This window comes from Ptychodera flava, chromosome 13, assembly GCF_041260155.1.
Source record: "Ptychodera flava strain L36383 chromosome 13, AS_Pfla_20210202, whole genome shotgun sequence".
In the NCBI taxonomy this organism is placed as follows: domain Eukaryota; kingdom Metazoa; phylum Hemichordata; class Enteropneusta; family Ptychoderidae; genus Ptychodera; species Ptychodera flava.
The window spans coordinates 38,598,117-38,619,636 of NC_091940.1; the positions used below are offsets into that span (position 1 = coordinate 38,598,117).

Genomic DNA, 21,520 nt, shown 5'->3' on the forward strand with positions numbered 1-21,520 from the left:
CCCGTAAACACATGACTGTGAAGCTGGTTTCAAATGCAAAATTACCATTCTGCAAATTTGAAAGGTGACTGAAAATTGCCGAAGAATGGTGGTTCACATTAAAATGAGAAAAGGTTCTGTGATAAAAGTGAACAAAATAATAATCCAGTTTTTTAATGTGCAGAAAACATAAAATAATGAATGTTGTCTGTTCTTCGTGAATGTTCTGAAGTTCATCATTTTTGAAAAAGTAAAAAATAAAGCAAAAGCGAAAATGCTTAATGGTTGGTTTCGCACTATTCAAACTTGTGATGTCATCAACTGGACACAGGTTGTTGCAGTCACGTGATTACAGTGAAATACGGTATGATACTTTCTCCATTGACTTGAGTGGTCATTCATTCAAGCTTCATTTCGTCATGAAAGTGTGGCGGTCCGTGTACCGGCGAAAAACTTCCAGTATGTGGCAGTATAGATAGCATTATGCATAACAGGGTACGCCGTCAGCGATTTTCCGGTATTCTTCTCCTTTCCCTCACACTTTTCGTGTGTAGGACGCTAGCGGGAGGGGAGAATACGACGGGAATACACGGAACCGGCGAAGGGCCAACTGACAGCAACGATGAACACGATGATCCGGAAGACGGACGCATGGGCATTGCCCATGGCCACGTTCACGAACGTTATCCTGTTGCCGAAGTTAATTGGCATCATGTAGAGACTCCATATATTATATCACTATGGGTACTTTTCGCCAGCTACGCCAAAATAGGTAAGTTGTCAAGGGGAAAATGAAACTGTAGTTTTACCGGCGAATGTGAGATACGACAGCAGACCCTCTATCTCTGTGAATAATGGTACCAAAACAAACCCTTCGCTTTGTTGGCTTGGTCGAGTCGCTAAAATTATCACTATGGTGTTAACTCACTTGTACAGACTACTTTAGTCAAGAGTTTTTTGTGAGCTTGAAACTTCTGAGCGTATTCAACAAAGCCCCAGCTGGTAACGATCTGAAATCGGAGAGAATTCATCATGGCTGCCAGATTTGCGGATTCCGTACCGCACACAAAGAACAAATCGTCTGCTAGCAAACTGAACACAACCCCTCCACCAAATGAAAGTCGGTCCCGGAGTATTCTGCCATTGTCTCATACCCTGCACTTTAATCGAAACTGCCCACCCTTTCAACATCCTTTTCACAAGGAAGTAGTTTTTCCCAAATTACAATGCAACTACGTGGTCAGCAGCAGGGCTGATTCAGTAGGTTGATCAGGTGATCTTGCTTGTGCCTTGCACAATGTAAATTGATCGTGTCCTCCATAAAGCTCTGGAACAAACAGGGACAGCTCATTGAACTTTAGGGAGGATAGCATGGAAACTTGGAGCACTAACGAAGTTGTAACGAAAAATGGACGCAATTTTATTTTTAACCGTGGCGGTCCCTTTCTTCGTCCATGTTTTTAACCGTATATAGTTATGATATAGAAGCAGTTCTATTGTAAACGACTGTCTGTCAACGCCGTGTAGTGTTTTAGGCATGCCTTGTCATGATGGCTAGTGAGAGAAATTTAATAACTATACCCCATACACATCAACTTGTGAAATCTGATGTAGAACCCTTCTTTTAGCTCCATTGGTAGGGATTGTATCTGGCTCCTTGTAAACCTGTAAGCGTAGATGCTGGAGTAACATGCTCCAGGGTCTTGCTGCAAGTAGTAATTCAAGTGTCTATGCCTATTATCAAGATGGGCTTGTTGTGACAGAGTCAAAGTTTTAGATTAAAATTTGAGTACAGACGATAAACATTGCCATGGCAACAGTAACCATGCCAGTGTACTGTGTGGATTAAAAGGTAACAGCACTTTGAATTCAACTACTCTTGTAATAATTGAAATAAAATACAATGAAGACCATTAATCATTGAGGATGAAGTAATTCTGACATGTTGAGGATTTCGGAGTACTTTTTAGAGTATCAGTAGATCATTTTCAAACTCATAACCAGACTATTTATTTCAATGTGACATGTTATTGAGCAAAAGATTTATCATCTACCATTAGCTCACTTTGAAAGTTGAACCAAGAGTTTAGATAAACCTTGTTTGCTGTCAGTATTACAGTGGTTTGAATTGTACAGGAAACATAGAAAGGACTAGCCCTGCGTACGATGCTGTGTGTTCGCTACAGCTAATAGCCCCGCTCACCCACAGTGTGGTGAGCGGGGCTATTAGCTGTAGCGGAACACACAGCATCGTACGCAGGGCTAAGCCAGGACCAGCTTTTGCAGTAGGGCTTTGATTGGTGTGAACTAAATCAGAAGTCAATGAGTATCATAAGTATGTGATGTTATTGTTGGCCCCCAAATTTTAGTCAGGGTTAGAATTCAATTGACGGCATTAACATGGCATGTTATACACAAAATTTTGTATTGGTAAAGATCGGCAGACTGTATTTTTAAAACACTTAAAAGAGAGAAGACTATAAAAAATTATTTGTTTTCTATAACAAATGGAATGACAATAATATTAAAAGTTAGAGCCATTGTTCCTGTTAAAGGGGAAGTCTTGATCCCATGGACTGGGTACATTCATGAGTTTTCCCTGTATCCCAAAGTCCAGCACTTACTAAAGAAGAGTAAATGACGTATCTCAATATTTGAGATTTCAGTGACAGCTGTGAATGCATCAAACAACATTTTTCAGGTTACTAAAGATCATAAGACTCTAGACTTTGCAACATCAAGTTCTGTCTTTTTATGCAAAAAAATAATTAATGTAATCTATTCTTTTGTGGAAACATATACTTTATAATGAATTTCAATGGAGTAATATTTAGCCAATCCTTTTTAAAATAAGTTCACTCCAATATAGAAAATCGAAGTTTTCAGAGCTTCATAGATGAATTGCAAAGTATCTTTGAACTTTTAAAATGCACTTGCTGGATCAATGAGCATGAGCATGTCCTCACACCTGTGTTTCCTCTTTAATAACTGACCAGTTTTTGGGGTCAATGTGTAGTGGACTGATCAGACTGATTGAAAACAAGCTAGAGTGAGAAGGGTCACCTGAGTTTTACAACTATGTCGACATCTTGTCATTAAAATCATTAATCTTGCCACGTTTTAGTTCCACTTTTTAGCTGAGTCACATTTCCGTGTTCATCCGTGTGCCTTGAGGAACTGATTACCATATACACTGTATGGATGTGACAGCATTTACTTGCCTTCTGCTTTTCCACCAAAAGTCAGATACAGTATTAATACTTTTGTGTGTTTTTATGAAATGTAAATTGTGTGTAATTTATGCATTTTCAAAATGTATCTATTTGTCTGACAGTTGATTGTCAAACTGTAACAAAATTCTACTCATGATGGTTGGTTGAGTTGATCTGTCTATTGTTACTATGCTGGTAGTTTTCCCCCAGACATGATTAGGATATGGCTTGCTGTATTGATGAATTAACATTACATGAGTCAAGTGCTCTATTGTCAAGGAAAGTGTTCAGAAATGTCAGTGTAGATGTGAAGATATTATCCAGTATTATGCCTTTCTCATTCAACCCTTCCATTTAATTTCCCTCTACGTAGATCCAACATCCCCTCCTACCCCCACCCTCGCCCATCCCTATTTGAAAGGATATAACAAAGCAGGATATGGCATGAGAAAAGGGAGAAGTTCATCAGCAGATATTCTACATTTTGTACTCTGTTCAAGTCGCTTGCAGTCATGCCATAGATTTTCTCTAGGTTATCCAAGGCAATTCCAATGAATCCAGGCTATATACTGCATAAAATTGATCTCCTCGTAGACCTTTATTGACCAAGTTCACCTAGGATTGATTTAACCAGCACAATGTACAAGAAAGCCCAGTACTTCCTTCAAGGAGAGCCTGGTTATCATTGATTTATTGTGGAGTGTACCTAGAAGTGAGCTTGTTCCATCTACTTCTTTAAAACTAGATGGACCATGGTTTCTTCAGTCAGGCAGGATTTTAAAAATCCTCTTTAGTTCCTGCTACACTGTACAAAGCCAGCATCAAGTGGATCCTGGTAGTTAGAGGATATCGGTTTTTATCACTATTGCTTGTGCTGGGTTCACATTGGGTTTCTGATCTCTGTCATCCCAAAAAAGAAAGTTATAGACTCCTATCTGTAAATCTTTTGAATTTGGAGTTGTGTTCTCAATTTCAACTATGGTATTTTCCAGTGATCTGTGACTTGTGGCATTTTACTGTGGCACACTTTTTTGGAAGTGCATTCATTTACTATCATTTTGCATTGAATTTTCAACCAAATATTTTACGTTTTGTTGACTTTACATTTAATTAATAGTACAGACATATTTATAGCCAAGATGTCACAACAAAATATTGACTTATGTGTCAAACCAAATCATGTGAAATTTCTTGGCAGTACATCATGATTATGTCCAATGCAAATGTCTAAATTCCTACAACTTTCTGACCTTAAATTTTTTCTGAACAATTGCGGAACATTTGTGTGACCTGGACTGACCCAATGTATTCAGTGACTATATCTAACACTACTGACCTCCAAGTATTGTTCTGAATTTTAGTAAAGAATCAAAAAGTGGGACAAGAATATCGGTCTGTTATCTCTATAGGTCTAAAGTATGATCACTTATTTGCATACAAATGTATAATTAGCGTATCAAATTCAAAACTGTTGCTTATTTATTTTATGTGAAATCACAGTTTTCACAGTTCCGTTGTCACAATTTTTCATAATCTCTTTTTCTAGTTTATTGAATTGGCGCTAGTGTTACATAAAACATATGACTAAACATGATTTATAAATGCTATCCCACATTGTTTACAGAAAGCTGTGAATTTTCGTGACTAAAAATAAGCAATATGCAAATTAATGCAGTGAACTCTGCACGGTCCAAAAAATTGTGAACTGAGTAACTTTTACCCAAATTTTAGAGTGCAACATATAACATTGAAGTTGATGACCTATTCTGTAACATGCAATAAAAATCAGAGTGACAATGACCTTGTCCTTGCAGTGATAAAGTTTGAAGGAGTGTGTAGCATTTTGTTATTTCTCAAGAGAATTGCTATTGATGCCCTTGAAATGACATTTAGAAAGATAATTTACTGTTCACAACACGACAGTGCACAATCTATCATATCAATTTTTCAGGATCTCCTAAGTAATCCATTCTGAGTCTGTTACATGTGTGTATCCAGCATAGAAAATTGTACATACTGACGTACCTAGTTAGCGCAGCAGTTACGCCGAGTGCATACGACTCAGTTATGCATGACGATGAAGTATTGCCTAGGAATCTAGGACTCAGATGAGGCAGTAACAAAGCCATATGATGTGAGGGCCATCAAGTCGTGCTTTGCTGGTTCCTTTCATCTTGTGATTAGATAGTCAAGTCTGGAATACACTTTTCACTTTCAGTAATGCTTATCCTACATAGAGGTATTAAAAGGAAGATGTGCTGTCTTCGATAAGATCCTGTGAATTAACCTTTGACCCCAGTTGCAGACAACTCAACAAGTCATTGATCAATCTGTTGACTGCATGTTGGGTTTGTAACATTCACTGAGCAAGCATTACATGAATACTAATGGCTGACTTCAAAGATTTCACTGGTGACACTGGTTGTACAGCATGATGTATGCAAGAATTAGAAAATTCAAACAGAAAGAGACAATTTTTCTCAATATGTATGTCAGAGTATCTCTGCAAATTGCAAAGGATTACTATTTTGGTTGTACTTATCGTGTGATTTAAAGTGTTTGTATAGATGATACCGGTTGACCTCCATATCTACAGTACATGAACTATATCCCAGTCAGATTAACAATTAAGATAATTTGTGAAGAATTTTAGGAAGGGAGAGGCTTAAATTGATGATGATCTATGGCCTGTGTTGTTCTTTATCACTCCTTGATAGCGTGTTTGGAATGATACAAAAGTGGCAAGTTGCCATAATTGAACAAAGAGGATAGCTGAATTGTTATCCTCTGTGTGTCAAGCTCTCATCAAATTTACACATTAGTACCGGTATTCGGGAAGGCAGTACCTACTACCAATATCAAAAAATCGTAATATAAATTACACAACAACTGTAATTGTGATTTTGTGAAAAGTAGAAAAAGCTTGAATCCATGATAGCATTTTGTGTGGAATATCATGTTTGTCTTGTGTTGGAAAACATCAGTCATTAATACACATAATTATACCATACCAGTATATTGATGCCGCAAATACAGGGATCTGCTCATATATATTCATGAGTGAAATCTCACGGTACATCTTTATTGTCACTAGGTGTGGTTTATGCTTAAGTAAGTATGCACCTCGAAAGTAAACGTCTTCAACTTTTGCTCAAACTTTCCTCAATAATATGTTCAACAATTCTTTTACCAAATCAAGAATGAAAATCAGGTGTCATTTGTACATAGTTTGGTGCTAAAGAAACAACCTAACATTTACTGATATTTGAAATTCAAAATGTATGTAACATCCCCATATTGGGAATAATAAAATTTTCACTCCATAAACTTAAAAATGACAAAAGATCAGAAAAGCATTGTGAGTCTAAGTATTTGACCCCACAGTGCATTCTACCTTTACCGAACAACATTCCTGATTGTTTGAAAGATATTAGTGTATGATAAATTTTGAATAAATAATTCTCATGACAATTTGTTGTCAGCTAAAACAATTATATACTCTAACACGAACAACAAGTAAGAAATGAATTTATCCAATTGTAATGTGCTTATCAAAACCTGAATGTATTTTTATACCTGCAGGTAATATATTGTCTTGGTCGGCTTGTCTGGTGGTAGCAACAATCTGACATTGTTGAAAAGTTGCAGCTTATTCATTTGCATTATTGAAGGATCAGTGGATATTGGCAGCTGTTTCAAAAAATAAAAAATAAAAACATTGTTTTCGGAGGGCATTGAGCAGGGATTTAATGTAATATTACAGTAATTTCAAGTTCATTAGCTTGTATCATTGGTAGCAAAGAGGATGTTGACCCTTTCCAAAGACAATAGTAGTGCATATGAAATATAGCTGCAATATGGTACAAGATACACCAGCCTGCTGTTTATAAAGTTTTGATTACAGTATTAGAATAAACAAAACACTCAATATGCAAATTTCATCTCTAGAGTGCCATATTTCAGTTATATATGTATGACGAGATTAGTTTTAATTGTAAGTTTATCCCTCAAACATGACCATATACTGAGTGTTATTATCTGAGATATGTGTATTAGCAAATTGGTCTGGTAATACTCCACTACTGAGATTAAAATGGGACCAAAATATGATATCTGGCAAGATAATTAGAAAATATGGTATCTACAGCTTTCCCTTTAAAAGGAACCCACCAGCCAATTCTATTTTGTGTTGATAGACTGGTTGAGAGCTGTGTCATGAATGTTTTCAGAGACAGTTCAGATATCGTGTGCTTCATTGGATGTATAAAGTAGCCAAACATCAGTCACTTGGAAGATCCAAACTTCATCTCTCAGAGTGTGGTCAGCTCTGATTGTGTTGATGTGCTGTAACCATTCCATCAAGAGTAATGCCAATTATCAAGGCTTCAATCTTGTTCATGACCTTCAAAGTCAAGTTCAAGTTTGGTCAAGTTTAATTTGCCCTTGACATTGTTTTGATGTCATGGTTAATTCTCTTTCTACCAGGCTCCATAGACAAACCATAGAAATAGATGCCACTTCGGAGAAAAAGGATTAAACTGGAGATTTCATGCATAAAGTCCTGGCCAAGAATAAATCTGAGTTAGTGAAACTTTGATGCTGCCAGTCACCTTGGTGATAATTCTGTGACAATGTCTTCTGGCAAACAGCCAATGATGGATTTATTTGCTGTGATTGTGGTGATAAAATCTTTGCTTCAGTAGATACACACATTTCCATGCTATCTAGAGTAACTGATATAAAAGTTTTCTCATCTTAAAAATTTGGAACGCTAATATACTATCTTGATTTTACTTCAAAATGCAAAACAAATCCCTCTCCCTAGTTTTAGAACACTAGTCTTGCATCATGCGTGTTACGGAGTATTCTCTTACATATGGATATTAATACCTGGTAAAAAAAAATTTGATGTCCACCAATGAAATATGAGATTTGATTGCTTGTAGTGATGTGGATAGTTGCACTAGCTTATTACCAGTAGCAAGCTGTCACTGGTAATCAGTAATTGTTGTTTCTCTACCAATATGCCCTCTTTACCAAAAGTCACGAGATGCTGTATATGTAAAATTAACCTCGTACCTGTTTGCAACTTGCACCTAGCAAACTTGTCCTGTTACAAAGTACATGGAGATTCAAGACTATGTTATTATTACACCAAAGTTATGTGACTGTACAATTATGCAAAAAATAGGCCGAATGTTACTTTTGTCCTTCAAGATTCAGTTGATGAAGATATAATATTCATCATTGACACCATTGTCAGCTGCCCTAGAGAGTATGATGGCATGTTTTTCAGGATAAGGGAGTGATAAAGAAATACACAAATTTTTAGCCGACAAAGTGGAATGAAGAATATCATATAGCAGGCAGCGGCATCCTATGTGTTGTAGATATCAGTTTATTATGAATCATCTTTGCTCATTAGGGAATCCCTTTGATGGTGTCAATCAGCATGACAGTTAATATTTGGAAACTGTCTGAATAACTGTTGTTTCTAAGGATTGTGCTTTAAATGTGACACATACATGTAGTGATTGATTTCTCACACTTACAAAGTCAAGTACTGGTGATTGTTACAATAGCATGTTCAAAAGTTGATATAAGGGAAATAGTAGAATTTATTACAGGATACAAAATTTATTTGAAAGCTGATGTGTTTGATTTACATTGTGTGAAGACTACAAGTGACAGTTTATACGATTATTGGGGTTTGACTTTCTGAAGTTAATCAGTCTCTTAGACCTCTCTGTGTGTGGATTGACAATGCTTTGCTCAAGTGTGCTACATACTGCTAGAATTGATGTTATAAATAATGCCTTATAAATATGTGCAGTCTATTGTCATAATCCTACAATGGAACTGTGATGAAGGGGTGATTTGTGTAGTTTGTGTAAAATTACATCAGCACACTGCAAAAGCAACATCAGTCTAAATTGCCTGTAATTTATCTTCTGACTATATATTTCTGAATACATTTGAAATTTAGGAATGTTCGGAAAATTTGGTTGAGTCAGTCCTATTCTAATACATATGATATGTAAGTTGTTCATGAGTCAATAGGAATGGTCTGGAATCAGTGACATATCAAATTTTCTTAGAGAGTACACAGCCAACACTCATTGCACAGTGGTTTAAACTGTACAGAATGATTTTCTTTTTCAATGATGCATAGGAAGTTGTAACCGAAGTCTGATAGAAAAGTTTGTTGAGTTAAAGGCATCATTTTACATGTGGTATAGCCACAAACCGATGATGTCAAATCGCCATATACTATTTACACAGTGCCATAATTACAAAGCGTCTGTGTTTTGTGTACGTCGATTTGATGTCATCAGTTTGTGGCTATACAACTTGTAAAATGGTGCCAAGTGAAAAATATTTCAAATTAAAGAAATGGTACTTTCCAATCTGTATATAATATTTTATTTCATGAAATAGGGACATTTTTTTACTGCTAGTTCTAGTTCAGCATCAATATCAAAAAAAATGTGTATTGAACTGATCCAGAAAGAGTTGTCTATGTTGTTCCGCCATCACTTTTACTAGCATGTTGAAAGTTCAATCACTTGCTTATCTATGCCATGATTTGACCCACATTTAGGGCATGGGGTCACAAGGTTGAACTAAATTGACCATTTGGGACAGTACAAGTATCACTATGCCAAGAAGCAGTAGTGTTTGAGAACAATTTCTCACATATTGAGAGTCGCGCGTCAGTACAACCTTAGAGTATTCATGTTTGTCTTGGCTTCCCTCCAGATAAAATACTCCAGCCTGCAGTACACTCATTCACATCCATTAGAACTACCAAGAGATTTGAATTTCCAATTTCTCACTCACACATTTGTTTTTACTTAGAGGAAAATTTACCCATGTTTCTAGTACTCTGCTTTTGTCACTGCAAATGAAATGAGAAAAGGTTTAAATCAACAGTTTCAGACACCAATCAAGTCTTTGATTGATGGATTGAATGTTGTGTGTTTCACCGGTAGTAATTTGAGAAACAGACTGAAAGTTATGCTGTGTTGTGTGGACATTTAAGAAAGGAATATTTGTACATGCAGATATAAATTAGCTCCTTACAGTGGTAGACACATTTAGAAAAGTTGACGTGATTGGCTGATAATGGTCACATGTATTTATAACACACACCTAATTGGTTGATAGAAGGTAATACTGCCATGCTATTTTTGCAAATACCAGTATTAATGCATCAGCTATGTTTAACACTATGATGAAAATTAACACTTCAAATTTCCCAGTGATGCAAATGTTGTCAGCCATATATTTTACCCTTTGAAATAAAACCAAAGAAATATGTGCATCATCATTCCATCAGAGTTTATACAACCAGTTTTGCTTTCCAGGGTAGAGTTGTATCTCTAATGATGAAAACGGAGTTCTTCATGGCATTATTGAGTTACGGTTAGAAAAAGAACTGTTACCGAGGTTGATGAAGGGATTTTACTATAACATCAAGTACTGAAAAAATGTATTTGATGAGAAAAATAATAAATGCAGCTTCCACTTCAACATGACTGTCTAAAATAGTCAATACATGTTATACTGCATATTATCATAAAGTTTAAATTTGAAGGAGAAATATCTTTAGAAATCGGTATTTCAGAATGAAAGACAAATCAACAAGTCCGTTTCTCAATATTAAGATAAATCGACTTGGTGAACTAATCAGCAAACTTGTCACACAATTGTACTGAATCTCCATTCTTGGAACCGAAATAGCAGTCATGCATAAACCTTGGCAGACAAAGTCAAGGTCAGAAGTGAAGGAAACATTTTTGAACGACAGATTCAACACTCAGTTTGCTATAAATTTTGATATATTTTTCGGAATTACCTACAAGTTTTTGAAATACAGTCTTTCATTCTTCTCCCGAACTTATGCCACGGTGCCTGATGTTCAACTTTATCAATAGAGTCTCCCAATGACATTGCTGACCCCAGATTGTTAGTCCAGACCAGAATTGATCAGAATTTAGACAATAATAACATTTCATATTGTGAATTATACTTTTTGTATTAGCATGGCTAATACTTTGCATTGTGGGAAAAAGAAAATAAAATTGCCTGAGTTTTATGGAACAAGGATAATTATCATAAGTTGATGACTAGGTAAATGGTAAAAATCTTTAAAATAACTCTGAAAATGTGACAGTGACACATTGTTCATATTGAGTCAAGCAAACTGTTTGACTTTTTTGCAACTCAAATGAACAAGGGAGAACTTGTCAACTTGCTTTCATCATTGAATACAGTGCTTATTACTGCCTTACATCCTTATTACATTGAATACAGTGCTTATTACTGCCTTACATCCTTATACATTGAATACAGTGCTTATTACTGCCTTACATCCTTATTACATTGAATACAGTGCTTATTACTGCCTTAGGTCCTTCTACAAAACCGTGATTACATGGACAGTAGATACGTAATTTGACAGTTGATATTTGTCTCCAACAGAAGTATGAAAAGAAAATTAATTTTATTGTTATTGAAAAACTCTTGCTAATCGATTGTGTAATTTTTTCCATTCTTTGTAAAAATCTACTTTTTAAAGCAGCGTAACACTACATATGAGAGTTCAAGTAATCTGTGTTACACAGATTATTTGACAACCAGCAGCTGTTCAAGTTATTTTTATTGTGAAACCACTTGAATTTGATGAAAAACCAGCCATAATAATGATAAGAAGGTTCGTTTTTGATAGATTGTAGGTTTATAGATTGTAGGATTCTACAAAAATGTTTGTTCTGTGTTTTCCTGTTTTCGACTATTAATAGAAAAAAGCTGGCCTGAATAAATCACATTTGCCCATCAGATGTCATTAGAGGGACTTGCATTGTTTTGTAATACCATAGAAGTTTTGATGCCAATACACTCCATACATGTCACAATGATGACATCATTGGTTTTAATCACTAGTGAAACACACTGATGAGCTTTGGTCATTATAATATCATTCTGACGTCAAGGATGACCTTGCTGTATCCAGAGTACATTGGCATCGCAATACAGTGTAGACACAGACATCAATATGATTTTGGAATTGTTGTCAATTATCTGAAAAATGTAATTATTTTAGTCTTGATGTTGGTCTTATTTCATTAGAATCATTAGATTTATTTATGTATGATTTTGTCAACTGTGCTGGAATTCTAGGCATCTTGCTGGAGTCTACATTTTGAGTGGAATGTACGCTTTCAGTATACATCAGAATGTATGCTTAAAGTATACATTAGATCAGTGTACTTTTATTAGCTGCCTTCTACTTCACTTGATTGATCATGCATTAAAATCAGTGTCCTGCATTGCTTGGTATATCTCGTATGGAATTAAGCAATTTGGTCTGTTTTTCAGAATTTCACATTGACATCACAGATACCAGTGTACCATTGGAAGATGGCTGTGTCCAAAGTCATCTTAGGTTTCTATATCAGTAAATTTTGGCAAAGTGAACTTGTGTAAGGAAAGAGTATGATTATCTTTTCTAGTTTTCTATTCTGCTTAAACATTTTCTGAATACTGACTCTTTTCTTGCCATTATTCTATTTTCATGCCTTTAGCCCAGATTTTGGAAACATACCAAAGAACTGTCAATAATCTGGAGCTTGTAAAAAGTTGCCAGTTTGTTCCATTAGTCAAAGTGCATGTACTTGTTCTGGGTTGCTATCTGATTGAAATCAAATGTAAGGATTTCCCAACCTTATACAGCCTCCCATGTTAAAGTACTATAGGTCTATATTATACACCTGCATCTGTAACCTATGGAGTTTTGCCAGACAGTAAGTTTTGTTATCAGAGGACATGGGGTCCAATAATTTTGACACAGACAGGATACAATAAGTTTAGGTATTATTTGATACTGTTTGATCTTTGACATCATAACACCTTACATCAATGCAGAGAGAAGATTTTACATTTTTGCCAAAAAATGTCCATCTAAACCTTCAGTTTGTCAATAATGGTCAGTCCAAAACGTGTGAATTTGAGTGAAATTATGCTGCTGACCTACAATATCGACCACGTGCAGTATGCTGCGCAGGGTGAAGTTTTGTTCTCTGTGCTTAGTAGACGCATTGCCCATGATTGCACGATGCAGTGGGCAACTGGCATCCTTAAAACGCTATAATTTTGACTTTTTTCTGGTAAAATTGGTCTGAAAAGGTGTAGAATAATTATGTCATTCACAAAATACCTGGATTTATATCCTTGTAGAATGTACATTGTACGCTTCGAGTATTGTCCTCGGTGCTACGCATCTGAGACAATACTGCAGCTTCACAGTATACTTGAACGTAAATCCCGGTATTTTGTGAATAACCTTATAGTATTGCCCAGATAATTCGCCAAAGGTTGAAATAAGATTTAAACTTTCAAACAGAAGTGGGCCAGCCAACGTACTTGAAGAAGACCTCCCACAGCAATGGACTGAATAATGTCAATTTCTGAAATTGTCCAGAATTTACCCAGTGGTCTTCAGTCGTGTCAACCTGTCAAAGACAAAAATAAAAGATCCTTGTAAGTGGTAGGAGTTGCATTGTGCAAACATTGACTTGTGATTCTTATCAGACTGATAAGTTAGATCAGCTATCTTTTCATCTGGTTCAAATTTTTCACAAGTCCTGTTCATGTTCTCTTTGAAGAACAGAGAATGTATTTTCAAAGCAAAAATGCAAATCATATTTATTTGATGATTTTGAAACATGCACTCTTCCATTATCGCTCCTAGCAACGTTGGCCCCAATCCTAGGCAACGTCTTCTGTGAACCATCAAATTCTTTCTTATCGTTCATTTGTGACTGTACTTCATTTTTGTTTTGGACAATCTCATACTCTCTAAGGCTTTGTAAAGTAATTTTCTTGAATTTTGATTAGTTTATATTGATATTTTGTTCTTTACGGTTTGTCATTTCTGCATTCATTTGAAAATGACTCTAGTCATTATCTCTTTGTTGGTTAAATTCCATGTATTGGAGCAAGAGACGATGATATTTTGAAACATTTTTTTCTGACTCCTGTGAAATAATTGAAGTATCATTGTGTGTTCAGTGATGCATGACTGCCTCCCAGGAGACAGATTGAAGTGGAAGCAGTCTGATTGAAGTGTGCATTAATTAAAGCTGCTTCAAATATTATTTCAGCTTCGAAAGACAAATGTTATCCTTACTGTGAAAAACAACACACACACAATAACAGGTGTTGGTAGACTAATTTAATTTTCTGTCAATTCACAGAGGAATAGCCAATGAAATTTTATCAAAGGTCTTATTAAAATAGAAAGCTGAAACGTATCTATGCAAATAATTTGATTTTTGTCATTACGTGTAACAGCTTTGCTAGATTTTTGTGAAGTAAAGATGTAGATTACATGTAGTGCATCGATATATCCTCAGTGTTGTCAAAAATCCTCAAAAGGGCAGTTTCTTGATCTCTTTCCCAGAGCATGTTTAGATAATAATTGGTATTTGGCTTATGAGCAGAACTTATGTTGGTCAGTGTGGTACATTGTTGTTGTTGACAAATGAATTTGGTCCAAATCTGAATTTGCTTACAAAACAAGTCACTGTATGGACAAGCCAGGTAGGCCAAGCAATTATGCTCTACAAGTAAAGAAAAGTTACTTTTTCAAGTAGCCTCCCCGAAAAACAAATATTTGTTTCTGTTATATTACAAGCTACATCAAATACAATACATCATTCCAACAAATTGAAGTCAAAGAGTAGATTAGCCACCCAGCAGATTATTATTCATGCCCTTGTATACATGTATCAGTTGGTAGGTGAACTGTAAAATGTGAAAAAGCTGTAATAGTTTTTGAAATGAAAATTGTCATGATAAAACTGGCAGTATCTAGTTTATAAATATATGCATGCAAGCTATGATCTATATGTTATGTTCAGAAGAGCAAATTGATTCAGTAGTCCGAGGCTTTTTGAAATGAACAAGATCTGTTCAATAAGATGGCTTTTGTTGTCTGTGTAACAGATCAACTGCTGAGATCTTTCAAAAAAAATATGAAACCATGTGTGAAATATCAGACAAAGCAGATCACAGGACAGTGAATAGACATAATATCTTACTTTGATGAAAATATTATGGAAATTGATTGGTTGGTGATATTTGTAACAGGCTTGAATCAAGGCCATTGTGTTCATACAATTTATCAAATCTAGCATGTGAATTTTTTTCAGGTTCCAATCACATACGACGATGTGTGTATCATCAAAATGTCCTATAATCGATGTATCTTGTAACTTTTGCCCTTTATCAGGAAAATGTTAAAAAAAGTATTATCACAAGATGTCTGCTTGCAGACATGATAAAATCTACAGTGTTCTTAGAAATGAAAATTCAAAGAAGTGATTATAATATTCCACGAATCACTTGATATGAGACATATGGTGAAATCTTCATGTTTCATGCATAGAATTAAAGGTTACTGATGTGTTTATTTGACACTGTTTTTGTTGGCTACATACCATTAAATGTTGCATGAGTGACTGAAAAGCTGTGTTTTGAGAGGAGATCTAGTTACAATGTCACCAAATTGGGAATTCAAAGAGGTGCACAGATTCCAGCTCAAAATGTCTTCCTGCAGTGAATGATAAGTTACCTGTTATTAAAAAAGTTGAAATAAACCGTGTATGTTTTTCACGAGGTTTCACTTAATGTGAATTTTGTAGAAGATTTCTTAGTCTAAATTGAATGCTACATGTTACTTTTACTAAAAGCATGCGTGTTTGAAATATTTTTTTCACTTTTTTGTGATTGTGATTTTTCATGGTTTTTGCAAATGAGTATTGTGGTGAGGCTGGTGTGAACCATACCTGCCTGTCAAATCACTAGGATTTGTGAAAAGTCTCAGGAAACAGCAAGTAGATGATTGTCTTATCACAGACTGTGGATGTCTACAGTTTGATAGTTCACAAAGGTAATATTTCTTTGAAGGAACAATAGATGACATGACTTTCTGTATAACATTTTCAACATTGTTATTCAATAATTTACCCTTCTTATGCTCTCTCTATAGCATGTTGAAATAGAAGGCATGAGCCTCACCAACACAATAGGTCCTAGGACAGAACCCTGTGGAACACCAAATGTAGAACAGCATCTTTATATGTTGTGGAATTAGTATAAAGACATTGTACATGGTCTGTTAAATATGAGTGAAACCACTATAAGGCTTAAAAGTCTGAACCGCTTATTCAAAAACAGACACGGCATTTCTTTGAGAAAAGTATCATGGTTGAGGGTATCATAGGTAGCTGATAAATCCAGCATAACCAAAATGACATCCTTCCGTGAATCTAATACCACCATAATGTCATTATGAACCTAAAGCGTCGCAGTTTCAATTCTGCGATTTCCTTGGTAAGCTGATTGGTATTTTGCGTAGTCTTTTTCTGATAAGTAGATTTTCATGCAATTGATCGGCAACAACACGCTAAAATTTGTTGTTTGTGCCTTTTTTCACATCAAGAGTAAAATGAAATAGTGTAAAAATCAACTCTTGAGCTCAAATAGTATTGATACATGATATGGTTAGAATCAGGTACATGTACTACCCAACTTTGCCAGCCAAGGGTGTTTATTTTGGGTGGGGACCTTCCCTCAAAATGATCTATGCTATGCAGCCCTAACTAACCAGCCGTGCTGCGTGACTGATAGGTAATACGTATCTATAATGTGCTTTATGCCAGTGTATTAAAGCAGTTTTGGGCTGCCAGAATAGATTTCTGTCTTTCATGCTTCATATCCATGAGTCTGTTACAATCATCATTTTGCTCATATGTGAAATATACAATCTCCAACATGACGACTGTTGCAAAATGTACCTGTGTTTGTAAAGGTATGGAGACTGCTATGAGAAATATCATCTATTAATAAGTAGAAAGTGCAGATTGGTATCTGATAGGATTGAAAAGAACTTGCATGCCTTTGTCGTGGAGATTGCTTGCAATTTGACCGTTTCTTGAAAGTAAAACACAGGGATGTAAGGTAAAGTGCATGGTGAAATTTAAATGCATATATGTATGCTCAAACTTTTCGTAAGGAAACTTTGAAATTAGGTATATACATTGCCTGGGGTGATCATCGTCAGATTTGTTCAAATTGTAACTGAAATTTACATTTTTGTATTTTTTTGGCTTTTTTTTGTTTTTTTTTTTCGGGTCAACAATTCTTCTCTGAAACTGCTTGTCCAATAGGTTTGAAATTTGATATGCAGCTTGCCAGGGGTGACCTAAGTCAGATCTGTTCAAATGCAAGGATTTGCATATGTGTATTTTTTGGGCAATTTTTCATTTTTTTAGTTGGAAAATCTGTTTCTCTGAAACAGCTACTACAATAGCGCTGTTCACGGTTACAGGTCTGTTACTAAATATAGCTGTACGCGCGCGACATCGGACACGCAGCTTGAAATGCGGACAAATTTATCAATGTTGCAAGCGTGGCTGTTTTTGCAGCTTGTACTCCGAGTCGTGAATATGTTTTTTAGTATTAACTGTTACACTAGCAGTCGCCCACTGAGATGTATTTACGTTGTTTTTGCATGCGTAATTTTCAAAAGCGTAATCTAAAAATGCGGACAAATATTTATTTTGCATATTAATGAGAGAACAGTGACGTAAACTGTGAACAGCCCTATTGCTTTGAAACTGGATATTGAGGTTTCTTTGTAAGGTTTGTTCAAATCATTTGTTTGTTTGTTTTTTGGGGGGGGGGGGCAACTTTTTTTGTTTTTTTGTAAAAAATTAATCTCTGAAACTCCTTATCAGATTGCTTTGAAATTTGATATGAAGGTCCTTGGGGATGGTCTATCTCATTTTTGTACAAATCGTTGAAAAATTCAGGCAACGTGCAACAGCAGTCACAGCCGACACTGATGTATGCTAATGATCACAAGTTGGACATAAAAAAAATAATCTATAGGATATTCAGAAATTTGCTTCAGATATTCAAATATGCCCCATGTTCATCAGTATTCCATTAATTGACAAACCACCCACGCATTATCTTCATTATCTTAAATATCAGAGGAGCTACTGTTTATCAGCAGCTTGGTTTCCTTTTTTCAACATTTACCGACATTTGAAATTCAAAATTGCTGCCATCCCTATGTTAACCCAATGGGAAGGAAATTAATTTTTTGATTTTCGCAAAAATAAGCTGGTGAAAACTTTATGAGCCCCACAAATGGTAGATCAAACATCTATTGTGAAAGGTTCAGATTCCAAATATCTATACCCTAGGCACATTCTAACTTGACAGAATGGGTAATTGATTGAAAGCAATGTATTTTGTGAATTCACTTACAGTATCAATTCAGACCAAATAATAAAATCAAGGATGTGTGGGGTTCATCATTTTGGCTCACTTCTGACAGACTACAATGTAGGAGACCATGTTACAAAACTTTCTTGTAAAGGTATTGATAAGATCTTCAAAACACAAATATTAAAAGCTTTTAACACGTCATTACTTTTTTCTTGTCCAACAGCTTTCCATTTGACGGAAAAATTGGCCAAGATATTTCCAGAGAGCTGCCTGCTGATTATATTGGGTATTGTGGTTGGAGTCATCATCTACTTTGCTGCCAAAGATGTGATGTTAGAATATACCCTTGACAGTGACACATTCTTCCTGTTCTTGCTTCCACCAATCGTCTTGGAAGCCGGATATTTTATGCCAAACAGGTCATTTTTTGACAACATTGGAACAATTCTTCTCTATGCAGTCATTGGAACACTTTTTAATTGTTTCTGCATTGGTGCCTCGCTGTTTGGAATCGTGTCGCTGGGATGGGTGAAGGTAGAAATGGACCTTTTAGATTGTCTGGTGTTCAGCAGTCTTATATCAGCTGTAGATCCCGTAGCAGTACTAGCCGTTTTTGAAGAAGTTCACGTCAATGAAGTTCTGTACATTTTAGTGTTTGGTGAATCTTTGCTCAATGATGCAGTCACTGTGGTAAGTAGAAAAAAAATTGTGCAATTTTTGATGTTGAACTTGACTTTATTGCCCTGTCATAAAGAATGAGAAATGTTAATGTTGGTGTTATGTAATAGGTAGGCACACCTGTATGAATTTAGTGAACTCATCTTGCGTGGATCCTTTCATCCTGATTTTCCACTGTAAAGGTCTCAATTTTACCTGTAAAAACCAAGGGAGTGCACAAAAATTAGAGGAGTAAAATGTCCAAGGCCAACTGATGTCAGTCACTTTAACCCTTTGAGCGCCAAAGTCAATTTTTGTCACCTATATCAAAATATACACCAGTAAAGTTTTTTCTAATATTTGCTAAAATTTTGATAAGAATCTGAAGCCATCATTAAAATGTGATGTTCATTTGGTCCAAAATTGTCAAAAAAATTACAGAAAAATTCACAACATTGGTAAAATGTTGCACACTATAATTTTGGTGGGAAAAATTACAGCACTCAAAGGGTTAATTAAACCACTAGTATATGTGGATTTGTAATTTTATGTGAAGGTAAATGCATGTAACATCACAGTGGTGAGGGACTGTCGTAATGCAGCTTGTAGTGGAGCTTTCAAGGCGGATAGTCAATGCCTGGTAAATACTGGCATTGATAATCCTCATACTTGGGCAGAAACCTCTGGTAAAATGTTACAATCTTTGTTACTGTGCAGTATATATCAGTGAGGATGTTGCTCAGTGACATCCGATGTCTGTACTTTATCAGTGTTCCTCAGCTGCAGAAATCTTCAGTATCTCCCCGCTGATAACTTGGTGAAAATATTTACACGTACAAAAAGGATGAGCTAGTCTAGACCCTTCAGAGAGAGACAAGTGTATTGATCCATGAAGTAGCCAGACTCCAAAATAATGAATACTGATTTAGATAAATGGTGAGTGAAAGATGGCTAATGGGTGCAAGCGCTGGGAGGTCTGCTGTGCTGAAAGTGACATTTCTCTCCAGGGTCAATAATCAGTACAATGTCAGACAGGTCAGACGTGGAGTTGGTGTCAGGAGAGGTCAGATATCAGAATAATGTCAATGAGGTCACTAGTGGCAGCTGGCAGTCAGTGTCTGGAACTGCAGAAACCAGGCATCTATGCAATAACTGTCAAATTATTAAGAGTCAATGGGTCCAGCTACTACAGGTCAAAGGGCATCAGAAAGATACATTGTACCTAATCTGCAATCAATAGGTTGTTATTTACATAAAAAATGAGACAGCACTCAATAATTGGTAAAGTGTGAAGTGGGACACTAATAAAAATTCTAGGACATGTATGGTGATTTACATCATGATAACTTGGATAGTTTTGAACCCACTGTTAACCCTGACCTTAACCCTAAACCCACTGTGTGCTCAGCATTGACTTGGATAGTTTTGAACCTACTGTGTGCTCAGCATTGACTTGGATAGTTTTGAACCTACTGTGTGCTCAGTATTGACTTGGATAGTTTTGAACCCACTGTGTGCTCAGCATTGACTTGGATAGTTTTGAACCTACTGTGTGCTCAGTGTTCTCCATAAAGATTCTGAGGAAGGCCATAATTCTTTCAAACAAAACAGAGAAGATTGTAAAACTGTACAAGTAATATTAAATAATTAATCTATCAATACTTGACTATATTTATATATAGATTTGGAAATTGAAGTATGCAAATTTTGCATCAATATGCCTTTTGACCATGTCCTTTAAACTTTGAAACAGTGGAGAATGTTGTGGAGATCTGACATTTTGTGAACTGACTAATTATAAATTATTGAATCAAGGTATTTTTCCTCTGGTACAAGTTATCCATTGACTTACTTATAGGCTTAATATATGATGTTAACATGTATTTACAAGGGAATCCTATCTTTCATGATCACTGAAGAGCAAGGCCATGGCAATTTATCTGTCATATTTTCAGCTGTAAGGCATAATGTAACTTTGAATAGTGAACTCAATGTTTATAGTCATCCAAATTTCATCAAAGGGTTGTTCATCCTCAGTATCCTGCAAGTGATAAAACATCAGTGATAGTTATATTACAGCTGAATATTTGATTTTGATACTGAATAGATACATACGTGTATCATCACTGTATATCTATAGGTATACTACGTGTGACAAAGCTGTAAATTGAGTCCAAAAAATCACCCCAGGAAAATTTGAATTTTTTTTTCATGTACATAAATGTACTTTTCGTGTTCATATCCTCTCAGAATGGAAAAATGACTTCTAGGCTGTAACAATCAGGATGTATGGTTTCGAACTTTCATTAACCCTTTTCCTGCCAAGTCGGTGAAAATCCGCTTGAATTCGGTGTAGCTAGAATCTGAGC

At 35.7% G+C, this 21,520-nt stretch overlaps 1 protein-coding gene across 3 annotated transcripts in view; it reads left to right on the forward strand.

Moving 5' to 3' along the window:
* Positions 1 to 370: 370 nt before the first annotated feature.
* The window catches only part of LOC139148425 (sodium/hydrogen exchanger 3-like), a 69,224-nt gene continuing 48,074 nt past the window's right edge, over positions 371 to 21,520 (forward strand). For all 3 annotated transcript variants that reach the window (XM_070719883.1, XM_070719882.1, XM_070719884.1), the window contains exons 1-2: positions 371 to 751; positions 18,718 to 19,184. In XM_070719883.1, the coding sequence (XP_070575984.1) occupies positions 463 to 751; positions 18,718 to 19,184 (756 nt within the window). In that variant the 5' untranslated portion in view covers positions 371 to 462. The remainder of the gene's footprint in view (positions 752 to 18,717; positions 19,185 to 21,520) is intronic.